Source organism: Zeus faber, assembly GCF_960531495.2.
Source record: "Zeus faber genome assembly, chromosome: 5".
Taxonomy (NCBI): domain Eukaryota; kingdom Metazoa; phylum Chordata; class Actinopteri; order Zeiformes; family Zeidae; genus Zeus; species Zeus faber.
In genome coordinates, this window is record NC_137192.1 from 9,008,876 (window position 1) to 9,031,095 (window position 22,220).

The window sequence follows — 22,220 nt, forward strand, 5'->3', positions numbered from 1 at the left end:
TAACATGATTATCATAACAATGCATACATTTCTCATACAGTTCTGCACCTATTTCCCCTATCTGTACACCAGGCTTAATCCCAGTCCGTTCATTTTGCAGTCCTGCGTTAAGCACTGCACAATGAAGAAGCTGAGGCACTTGTGGCATTTCTATGCACATTCAACTTTTCTTTTCTTCACCCTTCTCCTGACTTCTTTATCTGTCCTAAGACCAATTTTGTCTTTCCATTCTGGGAGAGGCGGTGTTTCGTTCCCATGTAAGGTAGTGTTAAGGATAAGGCAGATATGGGGGGGTTGGGTGGCAGGTCAGTGAGTTTACCAAGCCGATTTAGCGATCCCAGTTTGTCACTGGTAATCTCCCTGCAGCTAACAGGGTGATGAAGTGATCCTGATAGCAATGGGACATGGAAGGAAGGAGCACAACAGAGAGGGAGAGCGATTCAGGCGGATGGCATGCTTTCTCAGACTTTATCCCCTTGTCTCGCACACACAAGTAGCGATAATATGCATGACATGCCTATATAGGCACACAGCCTGCTGTGGCCGAAGCATATATTGGAACTTCATAAAGGTCAGGAATCAATGATGCCCGCCCCTTGTTTTGAAAAAATAAGGACAACAAATTCATGGAAAAGAGAAAGTGACAATACTGCAAATGGAACACGCAGAGCAACAGCAAGCAATATGTGTGTGAAACTTTTACAGCAGTCCTGCTCTTACGAGGTAAGGCTGAGGAATGTCACTTCAGCTTTAGTCTTGCTAAAGATCTGACTGTGGGCTCATTCAGTTACTTTTCAACAATGTATATAGGTCCCATTCCTCAAATGACGATAACATACTAGAAGCATAATTTACTCTACTATTCTTACATGTTTATTTTTTACTGCATTATAACTAGACAGGGCAGAATACCAGTCAATCCGAGGTGTCTGTACGATGGTAGTACGACTGCAAAAACAACTTGACAAATCATATCTCACTGGATAGTGGACGTGACAGTGGCACTAGGATCGATTGTTCCTCCTTCTTCAAACCAGCTTGTTGTGTTGTGCTCCAAAGTTTGCGTCCTCCACTCGACCTCCCTCCGGTAAAGCCAAATCCGAAGAGAGGACGCAGACTGTCATTTTCACTCATCAGTTGATTGCCCCGCAGCCCTTGCTGCACCGAAACAGGCAAAGTGACCTTGGCGGACGAAATCAAACTGTCAATCATTGATTGCCATTGCTTTTTTTACACATTCACTTAAGGGCTCCCCTTTCAAGTTTGATCAATATCAGCCAAAACGCAGGCGATGAGTAGCTATTAAGGGAACACTGTGCTTTAGGGGGAGCCGTGCTTTTTGAGATGACAGTTAGTAAAGTAGACCACACAACAACCATAACTGCACCAGTATGCTTCTAAACAAAGCGGGACAAACTTGACCTCATTGTGACCTGGGTCTATCCTGCTGTCCCCTTCCAACACGACACAAAACATTGCTTTTTCTGCAACGATGACATTAAAATGTACTTGGGGCCTTTGATGGGCCTTCGTTATGAATGTCAGTAAGTTACAGTAAGTGTGGAGAAGACATTTTTGTTCAGCCCTATATAAAGGTAAACTTTATATGGGGTCAACTACAGTGTAAATTTGATTGAGTATTTAAGGGCTTTAGTGCTCTCACGACTGTTGTTTAGTACAGAAATTTCAATGAAGACCTCTCCCCTTTCACTAATATTTTTATGAAACCAAATTCAATAATCAGGTTGAAAATCTGACTGTGCTGATCGCCCTGAGAAAACAACTCCAAACAGTTCCCTGTGTATTTTCTTTGTGAGGTCGATTCCTTTTTTTTCTTCCATTAAAGACAACCTGAAACCATTGTCAAATAAAAAGACTCGCACATAAGCATTGCATTCCTTACTGAAGTGGGAACCATAAATGGCAAAAAACCTTCACCAAGTGAAATCATTAAAACTCATTTGCTGCACCATTGTTCTTCGGAAGAATGTTAAACCATAGATGCCCTATCTCATTATTCCTGGAGAGTGTATTTGATGTGGAATGAAGGGTAAATCCCAGAGAAAATCCTGCTCTGTTTAATTTTTGTTTTGTTTTAATATGAGGACAGCCTGAATGTGGGTAGGTCAGAGGAGGGAAAGGGGATCACTGGGCTGTGGTGCCAGCGAAGCCTGGACCTCAAGTAACCCACTCCGCTCCCCACTCCGCTCCACACTCCGCTCCACACTCCGCCCAGCAAACAGCTGCGGCCCGGAGGCCTCTCTCTCTCTCTACGTCGTCCTCAGACGAGCCTTCCTCCTATGATGACTCATTGATTTGAGCTCATCAATCCCTCGCCTGCCTTATCTTAGCAAATGGGAAGGCTTCGGGATCCATCACAAGCCGCAATCTCTCCCGCAGAATGAGTGCACTTAGAGGTCAACGCTCCCGCATCTCCCAGCAGTGAGATACTAAGCCCAGGTGAAAGTGGAAAGTTCAGTTCAATCTTCTGCATGTTCTCCCTGCTGATAAAGGAGGTTAACACTCTCCCTCTCTATCAGTCTATTGAATCTTTGAATTCCATTGGGGGTTAGGGTTTTATCATCTAAATAACCAGCTCGAATTTCACACATACTGTAGCTGTTAGATGCATAAGTCTTCCTAGAATGCGATAACCTTGCTTTGATCCTAAACATTAGGAGCTCACGAGAGGTCTCCTCTACTATTAGCTAAAAGAAATCCACAGTCATTGATAACTTTTGGGTGAAATGACAGAAAACAGCAGGGAATGAGTTGGGTGGGAGGGTAGTGGAAAATAAAGGCTTGAAGAGACATAAAGAAGATGAAAGTCCTTCCTGGACAGTTGACTGTAATACAATGCATGGCGCCACCAGTGTCTCAATCAATCCATAGCCAAATAGTGCAAGCAAACTTAAAAATTATTAGACAGACTTGACAGATTAGAATGGGAATAAAGAGCCTTCTCTTAAATTGACTCCCCAATCAAGCGTGAAAGCGTCAAAACACAGATTATGTATCAGGGTGGATTCTACATTATATGACCCATGGTCAACACTAGCACAGCTGGTATTAAAAGGTTTAAAAAAAAAGCTTTTAGTTGTATGAAGGTCATTATATCTCACTACTACCTCATCTCCATACCCCCTGTTGCTATTGCCGTCCTCATCTGCTCACCGCCAATATCCTTTTACCTTGTTAACCCCAGGAGAAAACCCGGCCCTCTCCTTACTCAAACTCTCCCAGATGCCTGCAGTGACATTGACATCAACATATACTGGTGGAACAGTAGACAGCTTGACAGCTGTGTTTCTGTGAAATAAAGAGTCTCCTACCTCCCCTCAAGATTTTAATGAGCAGCCAAGTCTCTGGCCTGTTTGGGTTTAGCTCTGTGGCGGCGTGTCACACCTGACAGCCTTGACGTTTGACTGACAGGCAGGATATCCCACTCTGTGACCCAGCCGCCCACCATTCCAGCAGTTCTGGCTGTTGGTAAGTGGGTTGTAGGTAAGGTCGGAAGTATATATTGCAAAGTGTCTCAAAGAAAGCTTTTGTTCTGCGTAACCCTGTCTCTACTGAGATGGAGGAGACAAGAAACCAGTGGGAATGAAGAATCCAAGGCTCCAAAATAATACTCTTGACAGGTAATGTACACCTATTTGTAGTGACTGTGTTTGTTGGCGAATCAATGGAAAATAATTGTAGCTAACTTCTGTTCACTTTGAGGCAATGCATACAGCAGAGCTTAAACCTCCTTATCTCACACTCCTTTGTGGCCCTGCGGTACCCGGCAATTAACCATCAACTGGGCATGAAACCATGAGCGACAGCGACCTCCCTCTCCAAAGGCAGAGATTAATGGATTCCTTACACCGCGCCAAAGAGAATGAAACCAAACTCCAGTGTGTAAGCAATTAATGTGGCATGTTATTGTTGGCCTCATTACAGATCCAGATACATGGAGGCATGTCCTCAATGGTCACATTATTGTCAGTGCGCGGACCTAGAGGAACTCTAGGATTGGCTCTGGTGCTCATTTTATGTATTGTTTTCAAGAATTAAACATGTCTTGTTGCGAGTGGTATATGATTGGCTAATGCTTAACGAAATTAAAGTTGCATAAAAAGTTCCAATTTATTCCAAGTTAATGAATTTTTCACCCCAGTTACAATTCCCTTCAGTGATCTCTCACTAACAAAGGATCTCTACTTCTTGGAAAAGGTAGCATACCCAGTTGGGTTTATCTATTATTTCCAGCTTCTGCCTTTCTAAAATGATAAAGCCACCAATTTCATGAAATGTTGATTTGAAAAACAGTAACATTTGGCAGCCTATCAGAATCCTCTTCCTTTCTATCAACACTGGAAGCCGTCCACATCTGCAAATAATATGTACCTTCCTGTGTTTCTCCTGGCCCCTGTCCCGACCTCATGATGTTTCTGCAAAACATTTTAATTGACACTGCAATTAGGCAAGACAAGTCAAAACAGAGGTCTTCTCAAACCTCTTACGAGTGGAGAAGCGTAATCTGCTTCCCCTGGCAAATTTAGCTTAAGAATGCAAGGTATTCTTTCGAGACATATGGCTTGAATCGCAGCCAGAGCGAGAGCAACAAGAACAAAATATTTAACAATGAGACCATATTAAGTGCAGTACATCACCAGTGGGAAGAACGTGAGATTAAGTACAGTGAAGACGTACAGTAAATCATTTATCCGGCTGGTTGCATTACATGGTCTGCAACATAAGGGAGAAAAACCAAGAAAAAAAATGGCACCGATCATCTATCATTCCAATACAAACATTAAGGAACGCTGCAACATGGGTAGCTATTTCATTTTACAGCATACACTATAGACATGATAAAATGTGGGTCTAATGGTGACAGGGCTTCCGAGTGGCTCACCTGAAAACCAGATGCGAATATCTGGTCCGTTCATTCCGCAGCGAGGCATTTCTGGCAAGGACTCATTTTTAAAGATGATGTATGCCACGTTCAACTTCAAGGGCCTTTTTTCATTTCCTAACAAGCCATGAAGGATAAAGTGGGAACCAAGGTTGCAACTACAAGTTACTCTGGAACTGGACGCTCAACAGGAGAGTCTTCATTCATTGCACAGAGCATAATGTCTTGTGCATTCCCATGGCTAGATAACGACTCCTGTGTGCCACCACATATTAAACACATACACACGCCCAATGAATCGGCTGCTTTTTTCTTAAGCATCCTGTGGTGACTAGAAATGAATGTGAAACACTAACATCAAATGGGATTGTTGTCTAACTGTCCTGCGACTGTGCGTATCCGCAGCGTAACCTCCCAAGCAATCCAGGCAAAAGGTATAATTATGCCCATGGAGATGTCAACATGCGTTAAAGAAGATATGAAAGCACCTATCGAAATACCCTTGCCAATTACTGAATTATATGCTATAGGCGAGCCTGATAAACAAGATGAAACTCTTTGACAGGTAAAGTATTGGGTTATGCGAGTGACTGTCTAGGGTCATGACAGCTCTTTTCAAAAGCTGCATTCAAACTTCCTCTCCAAGTCAGATTAAAGTGAATCCCCTTGACATCTCAGGAGGCAGCCATTGGCAAATAAGTCAAGCGTGTTGCCGAGAGAGAAAATGCACGGTTGTGTTGACGACAATAAGTAAGATGAGCTTTGACTTGAACTGTGAGAAAAACTGAATGCCAGATCTCACCGCAACTGTTTTGCCTGTGCCTTAACAGCTTGTGGGGATTAACAGAACCTTTTTTTCTTTGAGGCCTCAAGAGAAATATGTGTTAACATATTTTAATAACACAACAATGACAATCGTTATGCCATGGGCACACTACACGACTTTCAAAGTTGTCAGATCACTGTTCATACGGCGCAACATTCTGTCATTGTGATCGGGAATCTTGAAGTTGTTGTTACACACTGCTGATCGGCGACAAGGGGTCATCACATCACATCACATTACAAGATCTTTCACCAGAAGGAATCCCCGACGAGTCTTCCGGGTCTCCAAACTACGCTTTGTCACGAACACACAAGTGAGAAGTGACACCGGAAATTAAGTGATACCATGGGCGGGACGGGATTATTTCATTTTTATTATATTCTTGATTACTGTAAAAAAAGCAGAATTTAAATAAGAAATATATTAAAAACCTCGATAAGAAAGGTAAAATAGGTGTGTAATTCTGGTTGCTGCTCTGTGCACTTGCGTCTCCCTGTCTCTCCTTCTCGACTCCTCCCCCCCACTCCACGTCTGCTCTCATTGGCCTTAGCTTGTTGCGTCACTCCCAGACAAGCCCGACACGACCAGATATTAAACCCGCTTGATAGCTCGCCAGCCATCGGTGAGTGCTCTGGGAGCAGTCAGATCGCGTTGTGAGCAGTTCACACCACAACTCGTCGCTCTTTGATTTTCCTCGGATTTGGGTCTTTGGTCGGCAATCTCCAAAAACCTGTCAGCGAGTGGAAAATCAAGCCAGAATCAACTCGGCTTTAGTTGTGTAACACCCAAATGCCACAGCATGCTCAGTGGCTGATTTATTTTCTCTTCTCCAGATATCTTTCAATAATTATGTCTAAAAAGTATTACAACCATAATGCTAAATCCCTCAATGTCTATAAAGCCATTGGATCGCATTCCTTTACTTTACCTGAAAGCAGTAGACACAGCTTCTATATTCCTTACACAATAAATCCATACAAATCATAATAAGTGGAGTCAACACATAAGCCCATCTAACTTGTTTTGGGAAGGCAGAGCTAGCAAAAGCCAATACTTCACCCAAATTAAGTCGTATTAGTTTTTCCAGTTCTGTGGAAGGAAAAAGCCGTAAGGCTTGGCCTTACTGGAAGTGCCAGCAGCCGATGGTGTGGAAAGGGTTGGCTGGTCGACAGCAGAGCTCTGTGCTGTCATGGGAGGTTGTGCAGCAGGTGGATTTCTGACTGCTAACAACCCCACCCACCCTCTCCATCACCCTCCATGACTTCTCACCATGGTAGCACCACCCCTGTGTCGGTAAACACAGGAGAGGACAATTAGGAATCCAATCCAAGGAAAACAATTTTAATTTCCATTGAAATTCCTGCCCCCTATTTTTTGGGAACATGACACAATGCAAATTGGTAGGCCGGAAAGTTCTGTTGATTCAAGAACAATTTCCACACACACTGGCGGGTTTGGAGATTATTCCTCAAACACACCATTGAGCCTTATTGTTAGGCCGCAGCCCCCACGGGTGTGTTGAAGAGTTAATTCCATGGTGCATTCAATCCCCCCAGTGTGTCATTAAAAGCGCCGCATCTCACCTCACCGTCATTTATCTCTGCACCGCTAATTAGTTCCGATCAATTAGCTTCACTCAATGTCACTTCCAGGTTTAAGAAAACAAGAAGAGCCTCTCATTCACCGCTGCACTTTTCGCAGCCCTTTCAAATATTCTCGCGGGTCGGTTCCACCGAGCCGGGTGTTGTTTCTGCCGAGGGGCCTCCATTAAAAGGCCATCGCTCACGGCGGGGACCGGCGGACTGACAAGAAGCCCATGGGATTCGCTAGCATCCTTCCCCCGTCACACTCCAACATGCACCATAACAGAGAACTTGGAGGCTTTACTGACTAAATCAAAAACATCAAAAGCAGTGAATGTCAGAGTTGTGCCAAATCTAACTTCAAAGGAAGAACTTCCTGATCTGTGTTGGGTCCATTTCGATGGAAATAAAAGCTGAAAGCTTCTACCAAAGGGTGGTAAATTATATCATTCAACTTGGGGTGTGAAGGAGTAAGGTGGAGTTGGACACTTTCTTCACACTGGCCTTCAAGGCACCAGAAATACAACGTGGATGGGGAAAGGCATATGGATGGCTGCCTGATTACACACATAGTGCAGCTGAGCACGGGGACGGTGACAGCATATGGACACATCCTATAGTTCACAGTCAATGTTGAACGTGTACTCATCCCACGGCTCGGCCCTGGAAAGCTCTGAAAAGTGACCGAACCGTGACCGATTAATCGGTCAGCCACTACCATCGGCCGATACCTGCGCTCACAACGCTGATCAACAAAAAATGTCTGCAGACTAGTGACAACACTTTTTCTATATATATTGAGCCTGAATATTTGAAATGGTTCCAATACTCATTTTCTGCACTATCCATTTTCCGGTAGCAGCAACACTTTTGCCTTCTCTTCTCTCTGACAGCGAGTTGACACACACCGCTGCAGTGACCAAATAGCGCCGCCTCCTCTCACTCACTCACCGTGGGGACTGAGCGCAGCAGAGAGGTGAAAATCAAGTGGCGACTCAAGTGCTCTTAAAGGCACAGTGCAGGCTTTTCACAATACTTACGCTGTATCTTTTACTTAAAATGGATTATTAAAACAGAAAATGAATATAATGAATTGATCAGGATTCTTTGACATTTCTAACAAAAATAAATCAAATAAGTTTCAGAATCCTTATCTTGTTCACTACGTGAATCACTAACTGCATTACGTTTTAGGAATCAGTTAGTTTAAGTTAGTTTGCTAGATAGGAATCAGCTTAGCTATGATGTTCGGGTTAGTAACTATTGTGCATTATCTCCGGGTGCGTTGCAAAGACATTTCACGGCATATATGTATGAAAGTATGTATATGTACAGTATGTGACAAATAAACCTCTTCTTGAATCTTGAATCTTGAATCTTGAATCTTGATACAAAAGGGGAGCTCGCACGCTTCTCATTTTCCATGACCAATGTGCAAAGTCTGTCTGACATAATTTACTCAGATTTAAGGGTTCTTGGTAGGGTTGGGTGGGTATCAAGAACCAAGGTCCAAATTTCCAAGAACTGTGGATTTGTTAAGACACGGGCCTTTAAATTCTGCTTTTATCGGTTCCTAACTTTTGCATATTTCGGTCATGCCCTTGACTCGCTTACCTTATGTTGTCCTGGCGCAGTAGCAGATGGGCAAATGTTGTCATAATCGATCAAATGAGTCATTTCTGGAAGCGCCACGTTCCCCCATGATTGATTACATCGCTCCCAGGTGCAGATAACGTAAAGCACCATGGCATAAAATATTGCCGTAAAGCAGTTCTGCCGCTGATTTGCAACATAGGCATAGGAACTGTATCGGGGTGCGCACACACTTCTGTTTACATCCTAGACCATGGCTGACGACAGCAAACAATCAAAAGTTTAGCCTAGCTTCACAAAATTTTAATGTTTTTTGTTTTTTTTATAATATTCTTCCATTATTCATTTCAATAGTTTAGGTGTGCAATTGTTTTTGTTGATCATTTCCTATGAGAAAGAGTAATATTTATTTTTATAAATTAAGGCAAAAATAAACCTTCCTGTCACAGTTGACAGTTTACTGATTATAGATGGGATACCTAAGTGTGCCAAGAATATATAATTTTTATTTTCTATGCAGATGCACTCGACTACAAAATCATCCCAGTCATTATAGAATGATTAATTATTTCCAAACAGAGCTATTCAAGCCATCCGGTTAAAATTCCTGTATTTTTTTCAAATCACAATATGTATCGCCTAAAAAAAATATTGTTTTTGTTTTTTTTCAATAAGTGCACTGCAGACAGAGAGTGCAGATCTACTTAAGCAAACAGAGGCAATGCAGACAATAACACTAGTGTTAAATAAATGTTCATTTAAGTTCAGCAATTTTGTGTCCCATTTGTTATTATTATCAAATTGTTGTTTTTCATCAGATGCTAAAAAAAAACAACAACATGATATCGGCATTATATATCTGCCGTCGGCCGCCCAGCTCTCTAAATATTGGCGTTGGCATCGGTCATTGAAAGACCCATATAGATCGACCACTAATCTGCACTGTAAGCCATGAAAGACACTCTAGACCCACTCAGAGATTGGGTGCAAAGAAGAAAGTGAAATTCTAGCCTCTCTGCTGCCTCCATCTCTCTCTCTCTCTTTCTCTCTCTCTTGCTCTCTCTATCTTTCTATCTATCTATTTCTCTCATCTTGGACTTGAGGAACGTTTGCCTCCTCAGAGAAAGGAAATGCAAAGCAGGCTGCTCCAAAACTCTGGGAAACGCCACAGGACGTCCCCTTGGGGTGACGGAATTAAATACGGCCGCTCAGATCCACACAGTAAGATGGCAATAAAGTATTCATTAACCCCCATTGAAGAGCTAAGCGGGAAAACAAGCTACTTAGTTAAGAAGTCACCCCTCCCCCGTGTTCATTTTCGAGATTTCTGAAAGGCGTCGCAGAGGGTTCTGCCCGGAGAATGATCACAGCTCATAATCCACGGCGCTTTCGGATGGCAATACACGGCCCTCTGTTGACTTGGCAACGTGCCATCCAGGAGGGGAGGATATAAACAATCCCCTCTGGCCCTCTGACTGGTTTTTTTTCTCTTTCTCCCTCCATCCAGGGGCTTCATTTTTCACCCTCTCATTCTAAACAGCTGTCTCCCTTTTAGAGCTCCGTGGCGGCGATCCTCGGGACCCGGGCCCGGGGATCTAAAAGACAACATAGACGCAGGCCCACGGGAGGCAGCACAGCGCATTCATGGACCCAAAAGGAGAAGTGGGGGGGAAGCCCGTTTTTGACGCCCTCCCTTGGGTCTCTCAAGAGTGAATGAACTTCTGTGAATGGGAGGCAAACCTACACCAATGCCCCTGTGGCTATGGGACCTTCACAAGGGGGAAGAGAGCGTGGGCGATACCAAACAACAACAACAACAACAAGATGAGGGCTGGCGTGCCCCGGGTCTCCCTTTTTCTCCTCTCGATCCGCTAAAAAAGAGAGGAGGCACCGCCACTGAAAGGACGGGGTCATTACAGCGCGACAGGGAGTGAAGGTGGTGCGGGCGGAGGGCAGCGCCAGACCCGGCCCCGGCCTGAATGGATGTGAAACGGAGTCCACCTCCACACATAGCAATTAACACCCACTCCACCAAAGGGACGGGAGACGACAATAGAGGGGAAAACTCCAAATCAGCATTCAAAAAAAAAAGGGGGAAAACTGTCAAACCCACACCATTACAAAGACATCAAAGCACACGCATTGTATTATGGCTGAGTGCTTTTGTGGCCCGAGAGCTCATCACGGTCTGTGTAACCCAAGCAGCCTCATTGCCTCTCACCGCAGTGGCACAGAACTGTAATGTCCACGAGTGACCAAAGGGAAGAGATGTGGGAAGAACGAGTGGCAGCCTGCCGGTTCATCTCCATGGGATTATTTATTTATTATGCTTCATAAGTCCCTCTTGGGGATATTCCTTCTCTGCATTTGACCCATTCTATTCCTAGGAAGAGTGAGCAGCCGCTGTGCAGGGCCCGGAGACAGATTCCAGCTCTTGCCAGTGCCTTAGTCTAGGGCACCAACAGGAGCATTAACCCCTAACATACATGACTTTTTATGGTGGAAGGAAACCCACATAAACACGGGGAGAAGGCAACGGTGCCAACCACTGAGCCACCGTGCTGCCATCACCACCGCACTTACCTGATGAGACATCGCTTTGAGTCCAATGAAACGATTATGTTCAGTTAGTTCATGTGCAGTTACTGAAAACTTTTCCAATCAAATATTATTGCGGGAGCAATAAGAGTTTAGCTCCAGTTTGATTCTCCAAAAGGATGTCTGATTCAACTGCTAACTGGTATACTTTTTCTTTGTGATTATATTTTGATAACTTTCGACTCGATTCACCAAGAATTCCTATAACTGAGTCACAAAAAGCGAAACCACAATTCTCGAAGGTACAGGTAGAGCTCAGTCGGATATCTAAACATCTTGTTCATCGAGTACACTGGCCCAACTGTGTGGAGGCATTCTTAAAGTAGTTCAACATTTAGCCTGTTGTGTTAAGTTAGTTTCAGGTAAAGCGTGTGTGTCCCTCGCAGAGCGGCGAGACAGCATCTGTCGGTACCAGTCTCTGCGCAGACACAGAAGGACGCAGCTGAAACCCAATCCCCTACTGACAGATTGTGAGAAATGATGTTAGTTGGGGATGGCGATGGGGTGGAAGGTGGGCTGCAGACTGTAATTTTGGAGGGGGGGCTGTAGTGGTGGAGGCCTTGGCCTCCTTCAGCCGGGGTGGCACCCTCTTACTCGACTCTGGAACTCTGCTACTATACATGCATTCAGACAGGCTTTCTACCACACCTGCCACAGCAACACCACCCACAGAGGCCAGGATGTACCCAGGCACAAGGTGCATATGTTTATTTACCTGGAAGTTATTATTACTACCGACGTGCTTTTCTATTTGCTGTGCCCGATAGCGCCTGCTGAGACTCGCCCCACTGTGATAAATAGTTAATCTCATCGTGTATAACAAGATAATGGAACCTCCGACGATAATCTCAAATTCTCTCTCCTTATCGCTCCTCTTCTTTCTCTCTTTTTTCTCACACTTGCTTTTCCTGTATTTGGCTTTGTCCCGAAATTCCTGCTCAATATCACCTTGGACTTTCCCTCTCTGCTCCGTTGTAAAATGAGTCCTGGAAAAAAATGCTGTGGATTGTGTTATATTCTGAATTGTAAAAAATAGTCACTCCGTTTTATAACTTGGCTGCAGGTTGAGGTGGATCCCCGGGCACATCTAATCTGCCTGGACTGGTATTCTACCTGACACCTTAATCTGCCACAATACAGTACACAACATTCAGTCCTAGCAGCAGTGTGGAGACAAAGCCAGTCTGAGTCTTCAACCAGTTTATCCAGTCTACGCTAATGCCCTGTTTTTACAGTGCGACAAAAAGAAGTGCGACACAAAATCCCACAGGAAGTCTTAATTGTGCCACCTTCTGAAAGGCCTCACCTTGAGGGGGTAAAACCTTGGAGGGTGTGCTAGATACCTGCCGTCCGCTGGCCCAGATAATCCCAGTCCGCCTGTTTGGACGGATATGCCAACCCCAAGAATACTAAGCACTCCATTATTGTCTGTATCACTTTACCAAGTGAAAAGGCAGACACAAAGAAATGGTGACAGACATTTAATGAGGGCGGGTGAAGTGATCTGACTGCCACTGCGCAAACAAGATGTTTAACACAGTTGAGTTTTTGTGAGTTAAGGCATTTACTTGGTCAACATATCCAGGCAAAACTCTATTATCTATGGTCTTTGGAAGAATTTGTCCAGTCAAATGGATCCAGTCCCTGCACTGGGCTGGAGAAAGCCATTCCCAGTGGAGTGCTTGGAGGTGGGGTTTGGGGATGGCAGCACACATGCAACAAACAACACACCCCAAGGAGGGAAGGGAAGGACAGGGCAGACAACACGGGGTGGGCGGCCCTTTCGGGAGGCCATCTCGGTTTCACTCGAGGGAAGGGTTCCGACCAAAGTTGGTAACCCGAGGCGGGAGGATGTTCCACGGTGTGTAACGCAGACCCCGGAGAGGGAACACCGCCACCCCACCCCACACCCCCACCTTCCCTGTGGACACTAAAAGAGAGTAGCGCCGTCATGCCAGGAATCCCAAACACCCAACTCCTTTGGCCTTTTTTCTGTTGCTGCTCGCTTGCCATGGGGGCAAGAGGAGGGAGGGGGTAGCAGGAAAGTGGCCATTCAATGAAGAGTTTGGTTTATATTTAGACACCACTCTGTCACCTTCACTTTCCCTGCTAAGATTAATTCCAACGGGGGACAGGCACGCAGCCGGGATCGCGCCTATGTCTTCTGTGACCATGAGGAATCTGTTTACCTGCTGACACATACCAGCAATACACACACACACACATCCACACACCCACACACATTCGATGAAATGTGCGAGAGAGGAATGGAAGTTATATCAGTCTCACCTTTGGCCAGATGGAGGAGAAAGAGGATCCAGAGGAAAGCCCAGATTCTTTTCCGCATATCAAACCACCTCAGTGTCATGTGTTTACAGTATGTATGAACTTGAGGTGCCAAGTTGCTATTTTCCATAACATTAACGGCCTGTACTATAAAGCCGGCGGGCTGTGATAAAGTCAACTGTGCACATTTAAAGGGCCGTGTTAAGGGCCGGAGATATTGCAGGCTGCGGCGCTTCAACACTAGATGAGAGGTGCAGACAGTGCTAATGGCTGGCTGACACAGATATCAAGTGACATTTTCACTGCTATTTCACTTTGAGAGGAAAACTGGCAACATAAGGGTCCGACACAAGATCATAGTAGGATTTGGGGCAGTTTGTCCTAAAATGCTCTATTACCCACCACCCGCCCCCTAGTTATCATGCATCTTTCTCACCCACCAGTAAATACTCTCACACACACACACACACACACACACACACACACACACACACACACACACACACACACACACACACACACACACACACACACACACACACACACACACACACACACGCACACACTGAACAAATTACTCACAGGCAACTCTCTACTCCTCTAGGCATGTTATGCTCACCATATTGGAGGATTGAGGTTTGTTTTAGATAAGTGGGCTAAGACAAGGCCTCAACCAAGAACTTCTGTTTCTTCCCACAAGCGCCCTCTTCACTCCACTTGCACCCACTTAATCAGATTAGAGATTATTTATAAATTCAAGGAAGGCTTTTGGCCCAACCAGAGGTGTACTGATAAAGTGACACTCTTGAAGGCTGGCTCACGGTGGTTTTAAGCACAGCGGAGGAAGAGCTGGGCAGGCAAGACTGAGCTTCGCGAGTGCTGAAACCACCGACCGCTACCGCCCTGTGGCCTGTGTTCACTGGTTAACCACGGCTCTACAAATGAGCCCAGTGTGCCTCTTGAGGGCAAGAGAGAGTTTTACAGTAAATATAACCTGTGTTGGCTACTGTGGGGAAGGGCTGAGGTCTGGGCCGTGGCCAGAGTAATAGTGGTTTTCAATGCCTTGACAGTCATTGCATCGCCGCCACAGGAGTACATGGTCTCGAACCCTCCAAAGCAGTAATTAAAGATCACAAATATTAGCGTTGTTGCCAGACACCGCAAGTCAGCGGTTTCATGGCTCTTACGGTCAGCAAAACTACAAAATACAACTGAGTAAGGGTGAAGGAGGGACTGTGTACTTGAATCAGCCTATCCAGCAGAAACAGGGATAGGCCCAAGCCCACACTGGATGTATCAGCGGTAAAGGTGGATCCACACATGACTCTGAATTATATTATATTAGTTAAATAGTCCAAGTGAGACCTGGAAACTCTTCAGCATGGCCATTCTGTCCAACATTCTGTTGCTCAGCCCCGAATGAGCCGGTCTGCTCTAATCCCCAAGCTGCCATACACATTTAGGTCAGCAGTGATAAGGGCACAAGATAGGTTTAATATTGACTCCCATTATATTCCCTACCACCGGCGAAGAAGAAAGTGCACTAGATGGGGCTGTGTGAACGGCGTTAATCACAAGTTAAACATTCACTGCTATCAGCGAGTAGGTGCTGGTAATAGGGAAAGCCCAACGAGGCACTGATAGCCAACCGTTGTATTCATAAAAAAACAACTGTTTAATAGCACGCAATAAACAGTGCTAAGCTGCTTTTTCAAAGAGCCAGATTTTTCGTCTAATCCTCAACTGTTATTTCTCTCAGGCGTAACAGTTGTAACACATTGGGAACATAAGTGTAGCACATGGGGGGGTTGGGGCTTTATATTATAGAATGCTGGGCATTTAACCCCATAGGGAGTTTCTAACCCACCGCACCACCACCACCCATCACCAAACCACCCACCCAAACTGACCTTCTCACACACACGCACCCACATACACACACACACGCACACACCACATATAGCAAGAAGAGTTCAGTAGGAGGGGTTAAAAATAGTAACTTGCTGAGACCCCTTTACAGTGAGTGCTGAGGACAAGCGGTCTGTGTGTGCGTGTGTGTGTGTGTGTGTGTGTGTGGGGGGGGGGGGGGGGGGGTCGCGAATGAGAAATGTGAATGAACGACAAGCCCGAGATATTTCCCCCTTGCTGCCACCTGCACTGCCGCCTAAGCACCTGCAGTGAGGTGTTTCTTGGCGTTGAGGTTGGGCCGCTGTGTATTTGCGTTTTTTTGGCCCTTCAGCCCCCGTAATCCACAGGAGGAGGAGGAAGCAGCGATTTGCGTTTAAAAAAAAAAAAAAAAGGACTTTCCTTGGCGTACGGGGTCCATATTTCTATTGCTGTGGTTTTGGAGAGCAGCTGCTTCAAATTTCAGTAAGCCTCAGTGGGTAAAGGTGAGAGGTTCACTGTTATTACAGAGGAGTTCCCCACGGCCTCTGTGGTGCAAGATGTGGCTCCGTCCGCTGCCGTAGATCACATCCGCCCTGGCTGACTCTTCCAAAGTATGGATTTTTACAATCCTGGCTACGACTGACCCTGCGCCTTTGTTTATTCGTCACAAATGTTTACCTGCCCTCTGTTTACCTAAGCGTGACGGGGAGTAGAGAGTGTATACAGACCTCTGAAATGTCGCAAATGGATTTTAGTTCCAGCTCACACATTCTCTGTAAACAGATGCATGTAAAACGTAGGCAAGGGGCCTTCGGTGGATACAAACAGGCCATAACAAAATGTTGCTCACTAATTGACTCTAATGGGTGGTTGTGGTCGTAGCTGTCCAGCTCGTGTGGCGGTGCGAGGCTTGAAATGGCAGGGGCATAAGCAATGGATTTAGATTGTGATCTGCTTAATGCATGAACTCAGATATATGGGAGATAGAATGTGGGCCAACAGCAACAAGGTTACACTCAGCTTTGATTCATGGCAGGATTTACCAAAACACGGTCGGGAAACTTTCTTGGAAAGCTGCCTCGTAGTCAAAAGGGTTTATCATTTTTTTCCGAGTGTTCAACACAGTTTAGTACTTTTAAATATTATTTATATAATTTAAATTATGTTATTTACGCGCTGAGTGGTGAGAGAGAAATATTCTTCTTGTGGGATTTTCTGGCGGCTGTAGTCTTGTTTCACCTTACCCGAAAATGCAAATTGATTTTTCTGCGGTGGCTCACCTCACTCCCCGAGTGCTGTCCGCGCAATTTCTCGGGTTGCCAATTTAGCAGGCCTTCCTCGATAGATCACGCTTCTTCCCTCGCCCTGTAAACTTAGGAAGGAACCCTATTGGATTTTTATCTGCGTCTGTCCTATCTCCAAAGTGAATTCAGCGCGGTAGTTTGGTGATAAGCCCGAACAAAGTCTACATCTCAAGGCTCTGGGCACAGACTTTGCAAAGCCAGAGCCCGATCTCATTGAAACATATGCATGATACATTCAGCGACTTACAAATTAGCCCTGTACCTGCCGGGAAATTTATTGGACACGGTAGACTTTGTTTTATAGATGACGTCCTGCTTCCAGAAGCAATTCGGGGAGGAAAGGTAGAAAAAGCACAGGCAAAAACAATTAGGTTCTGTGATTTACTCTACCTGTTTAAATAGGAAAGAGGGGGCCTTCCAAATGGGGGCAAGGTCTTTAACCCCTTGCCTGTGCTACCGAGCTAATTAGTTATGTTGTTATGTACAAAAAGACCATATTGCGGCGCGCATGTATTCTAATCATAAGCAGGACACGGATAATGAACAAATTGTTTCCTTGCAAATTCCTAGTTGCAGCGTGTGAGCTATAAAGCCACAGAGGTAAACTCTCGCACCTAAAAAGCTCAAGAAAAGATTCAAAGCGCAGAGGTACACATCTGGGAGAGTGCGGGCAACTTGCTAAGATAAGGGTTACACGGGGCCATTCAAAAAGCAATTAAGGAAGCGAGTCGTAATATTGAATGGGAGTGGAGGGGAGGGGGGAGGCACTCCTGGGAGAGAAGCAGCACCAACAGAGTGTGAAATTCATATTGACTAAAGAAGAAAACAGACAGGTAAGCAACTAGAGCGCAGGAGTGTCTCGCGTCGCCCTCCCTCAAAGCCACCTTGCCTTTCCATACTGCCACTCCACACTCCTTTTAAAAGGCATTTCAAAGGAAAACAAACATCCACAGCTTCTCAACAGAGACAGATAAAAAAAGAAATGTTTTCAAAAGAAACCACAAAACAAAAAAACAGAGCCGAGATTTCCTGCAATGAAACAACCAGGGTCGTATTTGAAAGAAAGGAGAATCGCTGAGGGCTGGGTATGTGCTCAGTGACGTGTTAAATCCTACATGATTAAAGCGGGAGCGGCCGCCTTAAACAATGAACTGCGCCGCTCCACTTAATTAAGTCAACTTGAGCCAGGGGAACCCGGGGAATTGGGAAGGAAAGCAAACAGGGGCCCTTGCTAATCAAAGGCTTGATCTGAGAGAAGGACGGGCCTTGGGGACAACACTCCACTCAGCTGATCCTGGCAATTTGCTCCTGGTAATACCCTCCCTCACACCTCCGCACCCCTGCAAACCGAGCGAAAATCACTCCCGGGGCCATTTAAATAATTTCCCAAATCACTGGGAAAAAATTGGGAATTGGAACCCTGATCATACATTACAGTTGCAAACCACTTGATAAAATTGATTCGTTATGATTTGGGAGTTACTGGACATCAGGGATGGATGGACAAGGCATTTGTCTTCCACATCCAAACCGAAACGCCGGTCTCCCTAAATCCCACGCGGGCATGTTGAGATGAGGTGGATTCTTACCTTTGAAGGAGATGAAGACGCGGGGTGCAGCCAGAGGGTCGCTGATCACTGGATTCCCCAGAGCAAAGCTGGCCATTGCCAGAAGGGTGTGGACTGCCCACAGAGTGTCCAGCTGCATGGTCAACCCACCTCCAGTTGCACGGACACAGGGACAAAATCACTGAAAAAGGGGGATGAGAGAAGGGGAGGGAGGGCAGACGGTTTAGCAGTGGGACTACAAGAAAACCTTCACAAATCTTCACCCCAAAGGCCCAGCCTGAGAATGACACTTGAGGGTTTTGCCAAAAGCCTTTGTGAGAGTTAGGGTTAGGAAGGTCCTTGTGTGTGTGTGTGTGCGTGTGTGTGTGTGTGTGTGTGTGTGTGTGTGTGTGTGTGTGTGTGTGTGTGTGTGTGTGTGTGTGTGTGTGTGTGTGTGTGTGTGTGTGTGAGTTGAGGGGGGGGGGGCATTTTCTGTGAACTTCGGCAACGCAGCAACAATGTGTATACGCCCAAGTCTCTGGGCGCTTCAGAACATAAAGTATGGCTGGAGACAGTTCAACGTTTTCAGCATCAGTAAACAATTCCATTTGGCAAGAATGAAGTTTGGCTTTTTTTGTGCGTAGGAGTTTGCAAGCATATGCGTTTGATATGTTTGAGTATACTGTATGTGTGTGTGTGTATGTGCATACAGAACACACTTGGGGGACCACTTTTATGTTTGTGACAAAATGATGCAGGGATCACGCAGCTATTGTTTCCCGGAGTCGCTGTGCTGTTCCTCTTCGGCCACACAAAACACATTCCTCCTACATGTGTTGGTCTCAGTCTGTTATTAAGGGCCCTCCTAATACCAGGTCACACCTCCTCATTGTACTTACTCAGTAGATAGATGGCCGGAGGGGGGCAAAGGCAATTGATGTATAGAAGGGCAGGACATTGCATTTATTGCCATAGTAACTAACATAAACGATAGTTCATCCAAATATGTCAAAACCTGGAATGACCAAGGAGGACAGATTGGAGTGGGAGTACTGGTCACAAATCAACACTGATCTACAAATATTTTGGAGATCATTAGCAAGGCAAGGCGTGGATAACAACCGACCTCTTGCCCCAAGTCAATTTCCCTCAGAATACACTGGGGGGGGGGGGGGGGGTCCTCGCTACTGTGACATCTCCACAGTGTCCTCCACCAAAGGACCCAGACAGCCCCCCTGCAGGGAGCGTCAGTTCAAAGTGGATATATGGGCCAAGGAATGTTTTTAACCTGTGTAATAAAAAAAACCTGTGTGTAATTCCAAAAAAAAGGATCCAATCCGCTGTTAATTCCCAATTCCAACCATTCCAATCAAATCGGCAAAGCACGTGGTGCCCTACAAAGGAGCCAATCTCTGCAGTTCTAACACCGGACTAGAACTAGGGCCGGCACCGGTTTCTCTTCAAACACAGACCAGGAGGCTCTTTTGGCCGAGCCAGAGCCAAGCGAGGGTCGCTCAGAGCTGCTGGTTGCGCTGGTTTTTATGAGCATAAGCAGCTGTTTAAACTTCAGCTATTTACTGACAATATGTTTACCATCCAGCTGTTTATTCTGAGACAGGGGCCAACTCCTTCACACGAGCCAATGAAATCAAACAAGTGGCTGCTCACAAATGACACTGAGGGATAATGGGGGGGAGGGGGTTGAGAGAGAGAGAGAGAAGGAGGCAGGAAGAGAAGTGTGGTTTAAGGCACAATATTCAAGTGTATGTAATAAGTAACAAACTGTATGTAAATAAACTATAGCTCAATTGAAGGTGCAACATTCATCTCATCTCATCATCCGCTTCAATTTATTGGTGCATTTCGAGCAGCCCGAGGACGCACAAAATAAAAAATTCAAATAAATGAATAGGTAAAACGAATAATACAAGTTATATAACATACCATTTGTAAACAAGAAATCATATTGGGTAACAATGACAATATTGGAAGGTTATTGCTACACAACGTCCCTTGGGTCTCCAAGAAGAAAAGGACATAAACATGTATATAATATACTGTATTTTAATAACATATAATAAAAATTAAAAAATATATATATAAATGTACATAAATATATAAATATATATATATATATATATATATATATAAAAAATAAAAAATAAATATATATATATATATAGGTGTGTGTGTGTGTGTGTGTGCGTGCGTGCGTGCATGTGCGTGTGCGTGTGTGTATAATTAATTTTTAAGGTTAGAATTTTAGGAAAAAAAAGGTTCTTTCTTTTCTTTGTTTCCACATTTTTAACAGTTGCTCCCAATTCTCTTCCAAAGTTAATTTCACGAGGTTGGCGCTGACCAACGTGCGCTCAGTCCACTCCAGCCACCGAGCGCAGATCTGTGGGAATCCGCGGACGCGCTCCGTCCAAAGCCCCCCACCCCCCCCCCCCCCCAAAAAAACCACCATTTAACCGTTTGGCTTTGGGGCGCTGGACACCGTCTCAAGTGCGGACCCCGTTCATTCTGATTATAAGTGAAAGCGTTAGAAAATGCCAGTTCGCATTCTGAAATCCTGGAAGCTGGAAAGTGAGGTGCCGCGGAGAGCCGCGCTACAGCCCGAGCCGCGTGCGCCGGCGCGCGCCCGGTCCCCGACCGAGGATTTGCAAAGAAGTGTTTTTTTTGGGGAAGATCAGGATCAAATCGGCGTCAGCGCACGGACGCGTGCGGGTGAGGCGGATCCACGGGCACAACTACAAGCATTATGGTGTGGGAATTAGAAAACACTCCCCTAACAGGAGTGATTATAAACACTGGATGGGTGTTTAAAATCAAGTATCTTGTTATTGTTTAATTATCAGTTATAAATAAAATGACATCAATAAAGTGTATTGATGTAATATTATTTATAGGTGCCAGCTGTAACAATGGAGTGTCATTCCTGAGTTTCTTACATAGTTTTTCTTTTCATAGTTCTATGCAGCCTGTCTAAATTAATTCCATTGGGTTATTCAAGGTAAAGCTGGCGAAATAAATAGAAAAAAAAACGTAAAACTAATAATGCAATGATTGACATAATCAAGACGATGGCAAAATGATGCATCAACAAAGTGGCGGTGGCGGGGGGAAAGTTATTGTACCGACCTGGGCGTTACAGTTCTCCGGGAATCACTTCACAGCCAGTCCGGGGAGGCATTGAAGAAACCAAATTCCGAAATCGTTCAAATGTCGTCTCCCGAGGAGCTGTGGAAATGCAATAAAATCCTCCTTCGCTGCAGCCCTCATACAGTGGATGGGATTTCTTTTGTTCAATCTTGCGCAAGACCGAGACTGGGAAAGAATCTCATGGCGAAAGGTTTGAGGAAGGTTCCTTAAATGTTGTAATAGAAACAGATATTCCTTGTTATGGAAAGTGGTCCAGCCTCTGGAAAGTTGCTCTCCTGACTAGAGGGCAGAGCACCGTGCTGCAGGTGGATGCGGGGGCCACCACCCGCCTCTAACACACCCAGTGGGCGGTGCGGTGCGGGGCCGCTGCCGCCCATCCACCCGCCTATCATCAGCCAGTCCAGCGGACCACAGAGCACTGGGACGGTTCTGGCTGTTGTCACAATGTCAACTGTTCATACAGAGGCACTGGATATTGTACATTATTAGGGATATTGTATATTCCCAATTTCTTTGTGAAATTTGTTTTTT

At 45.2% G+C, this 22,220-nt stretch overlaps 1 protein-coding gene across 1 annotated transcript in view; it reads right to left on the minus strand.

The window, feature by feature from the left end:
• LOC307230208 (semaphorin-3F-like) overlaps positions 1-21,951 on the minus strand; it is a gene marked incomplete at its 3' end in the record, with an annotated part of 59,256 nt that extends 37,305 nt beyond the window's left edge. Inside the window, exons 1-2 of the mRNA XM_080000442.1 lie at positions 21,669-21,951; positions 18,570-18,729 (exon numbers count right to left, since the gene is read on the minus strand). Coding sequence (XP_079856568.1) covers positions 18,570-18,687 — 118 coding nt within the window. The 5' untranslated portion in view covers positions 18,688-18,729; positions 21,669-21,951. The remainder of the gene's footprint in view (positions 1-18,569; positions 18,730-21,668) is intronic.
• Positions 21,952-22,220: the final 269 nt, after the last annotated feature.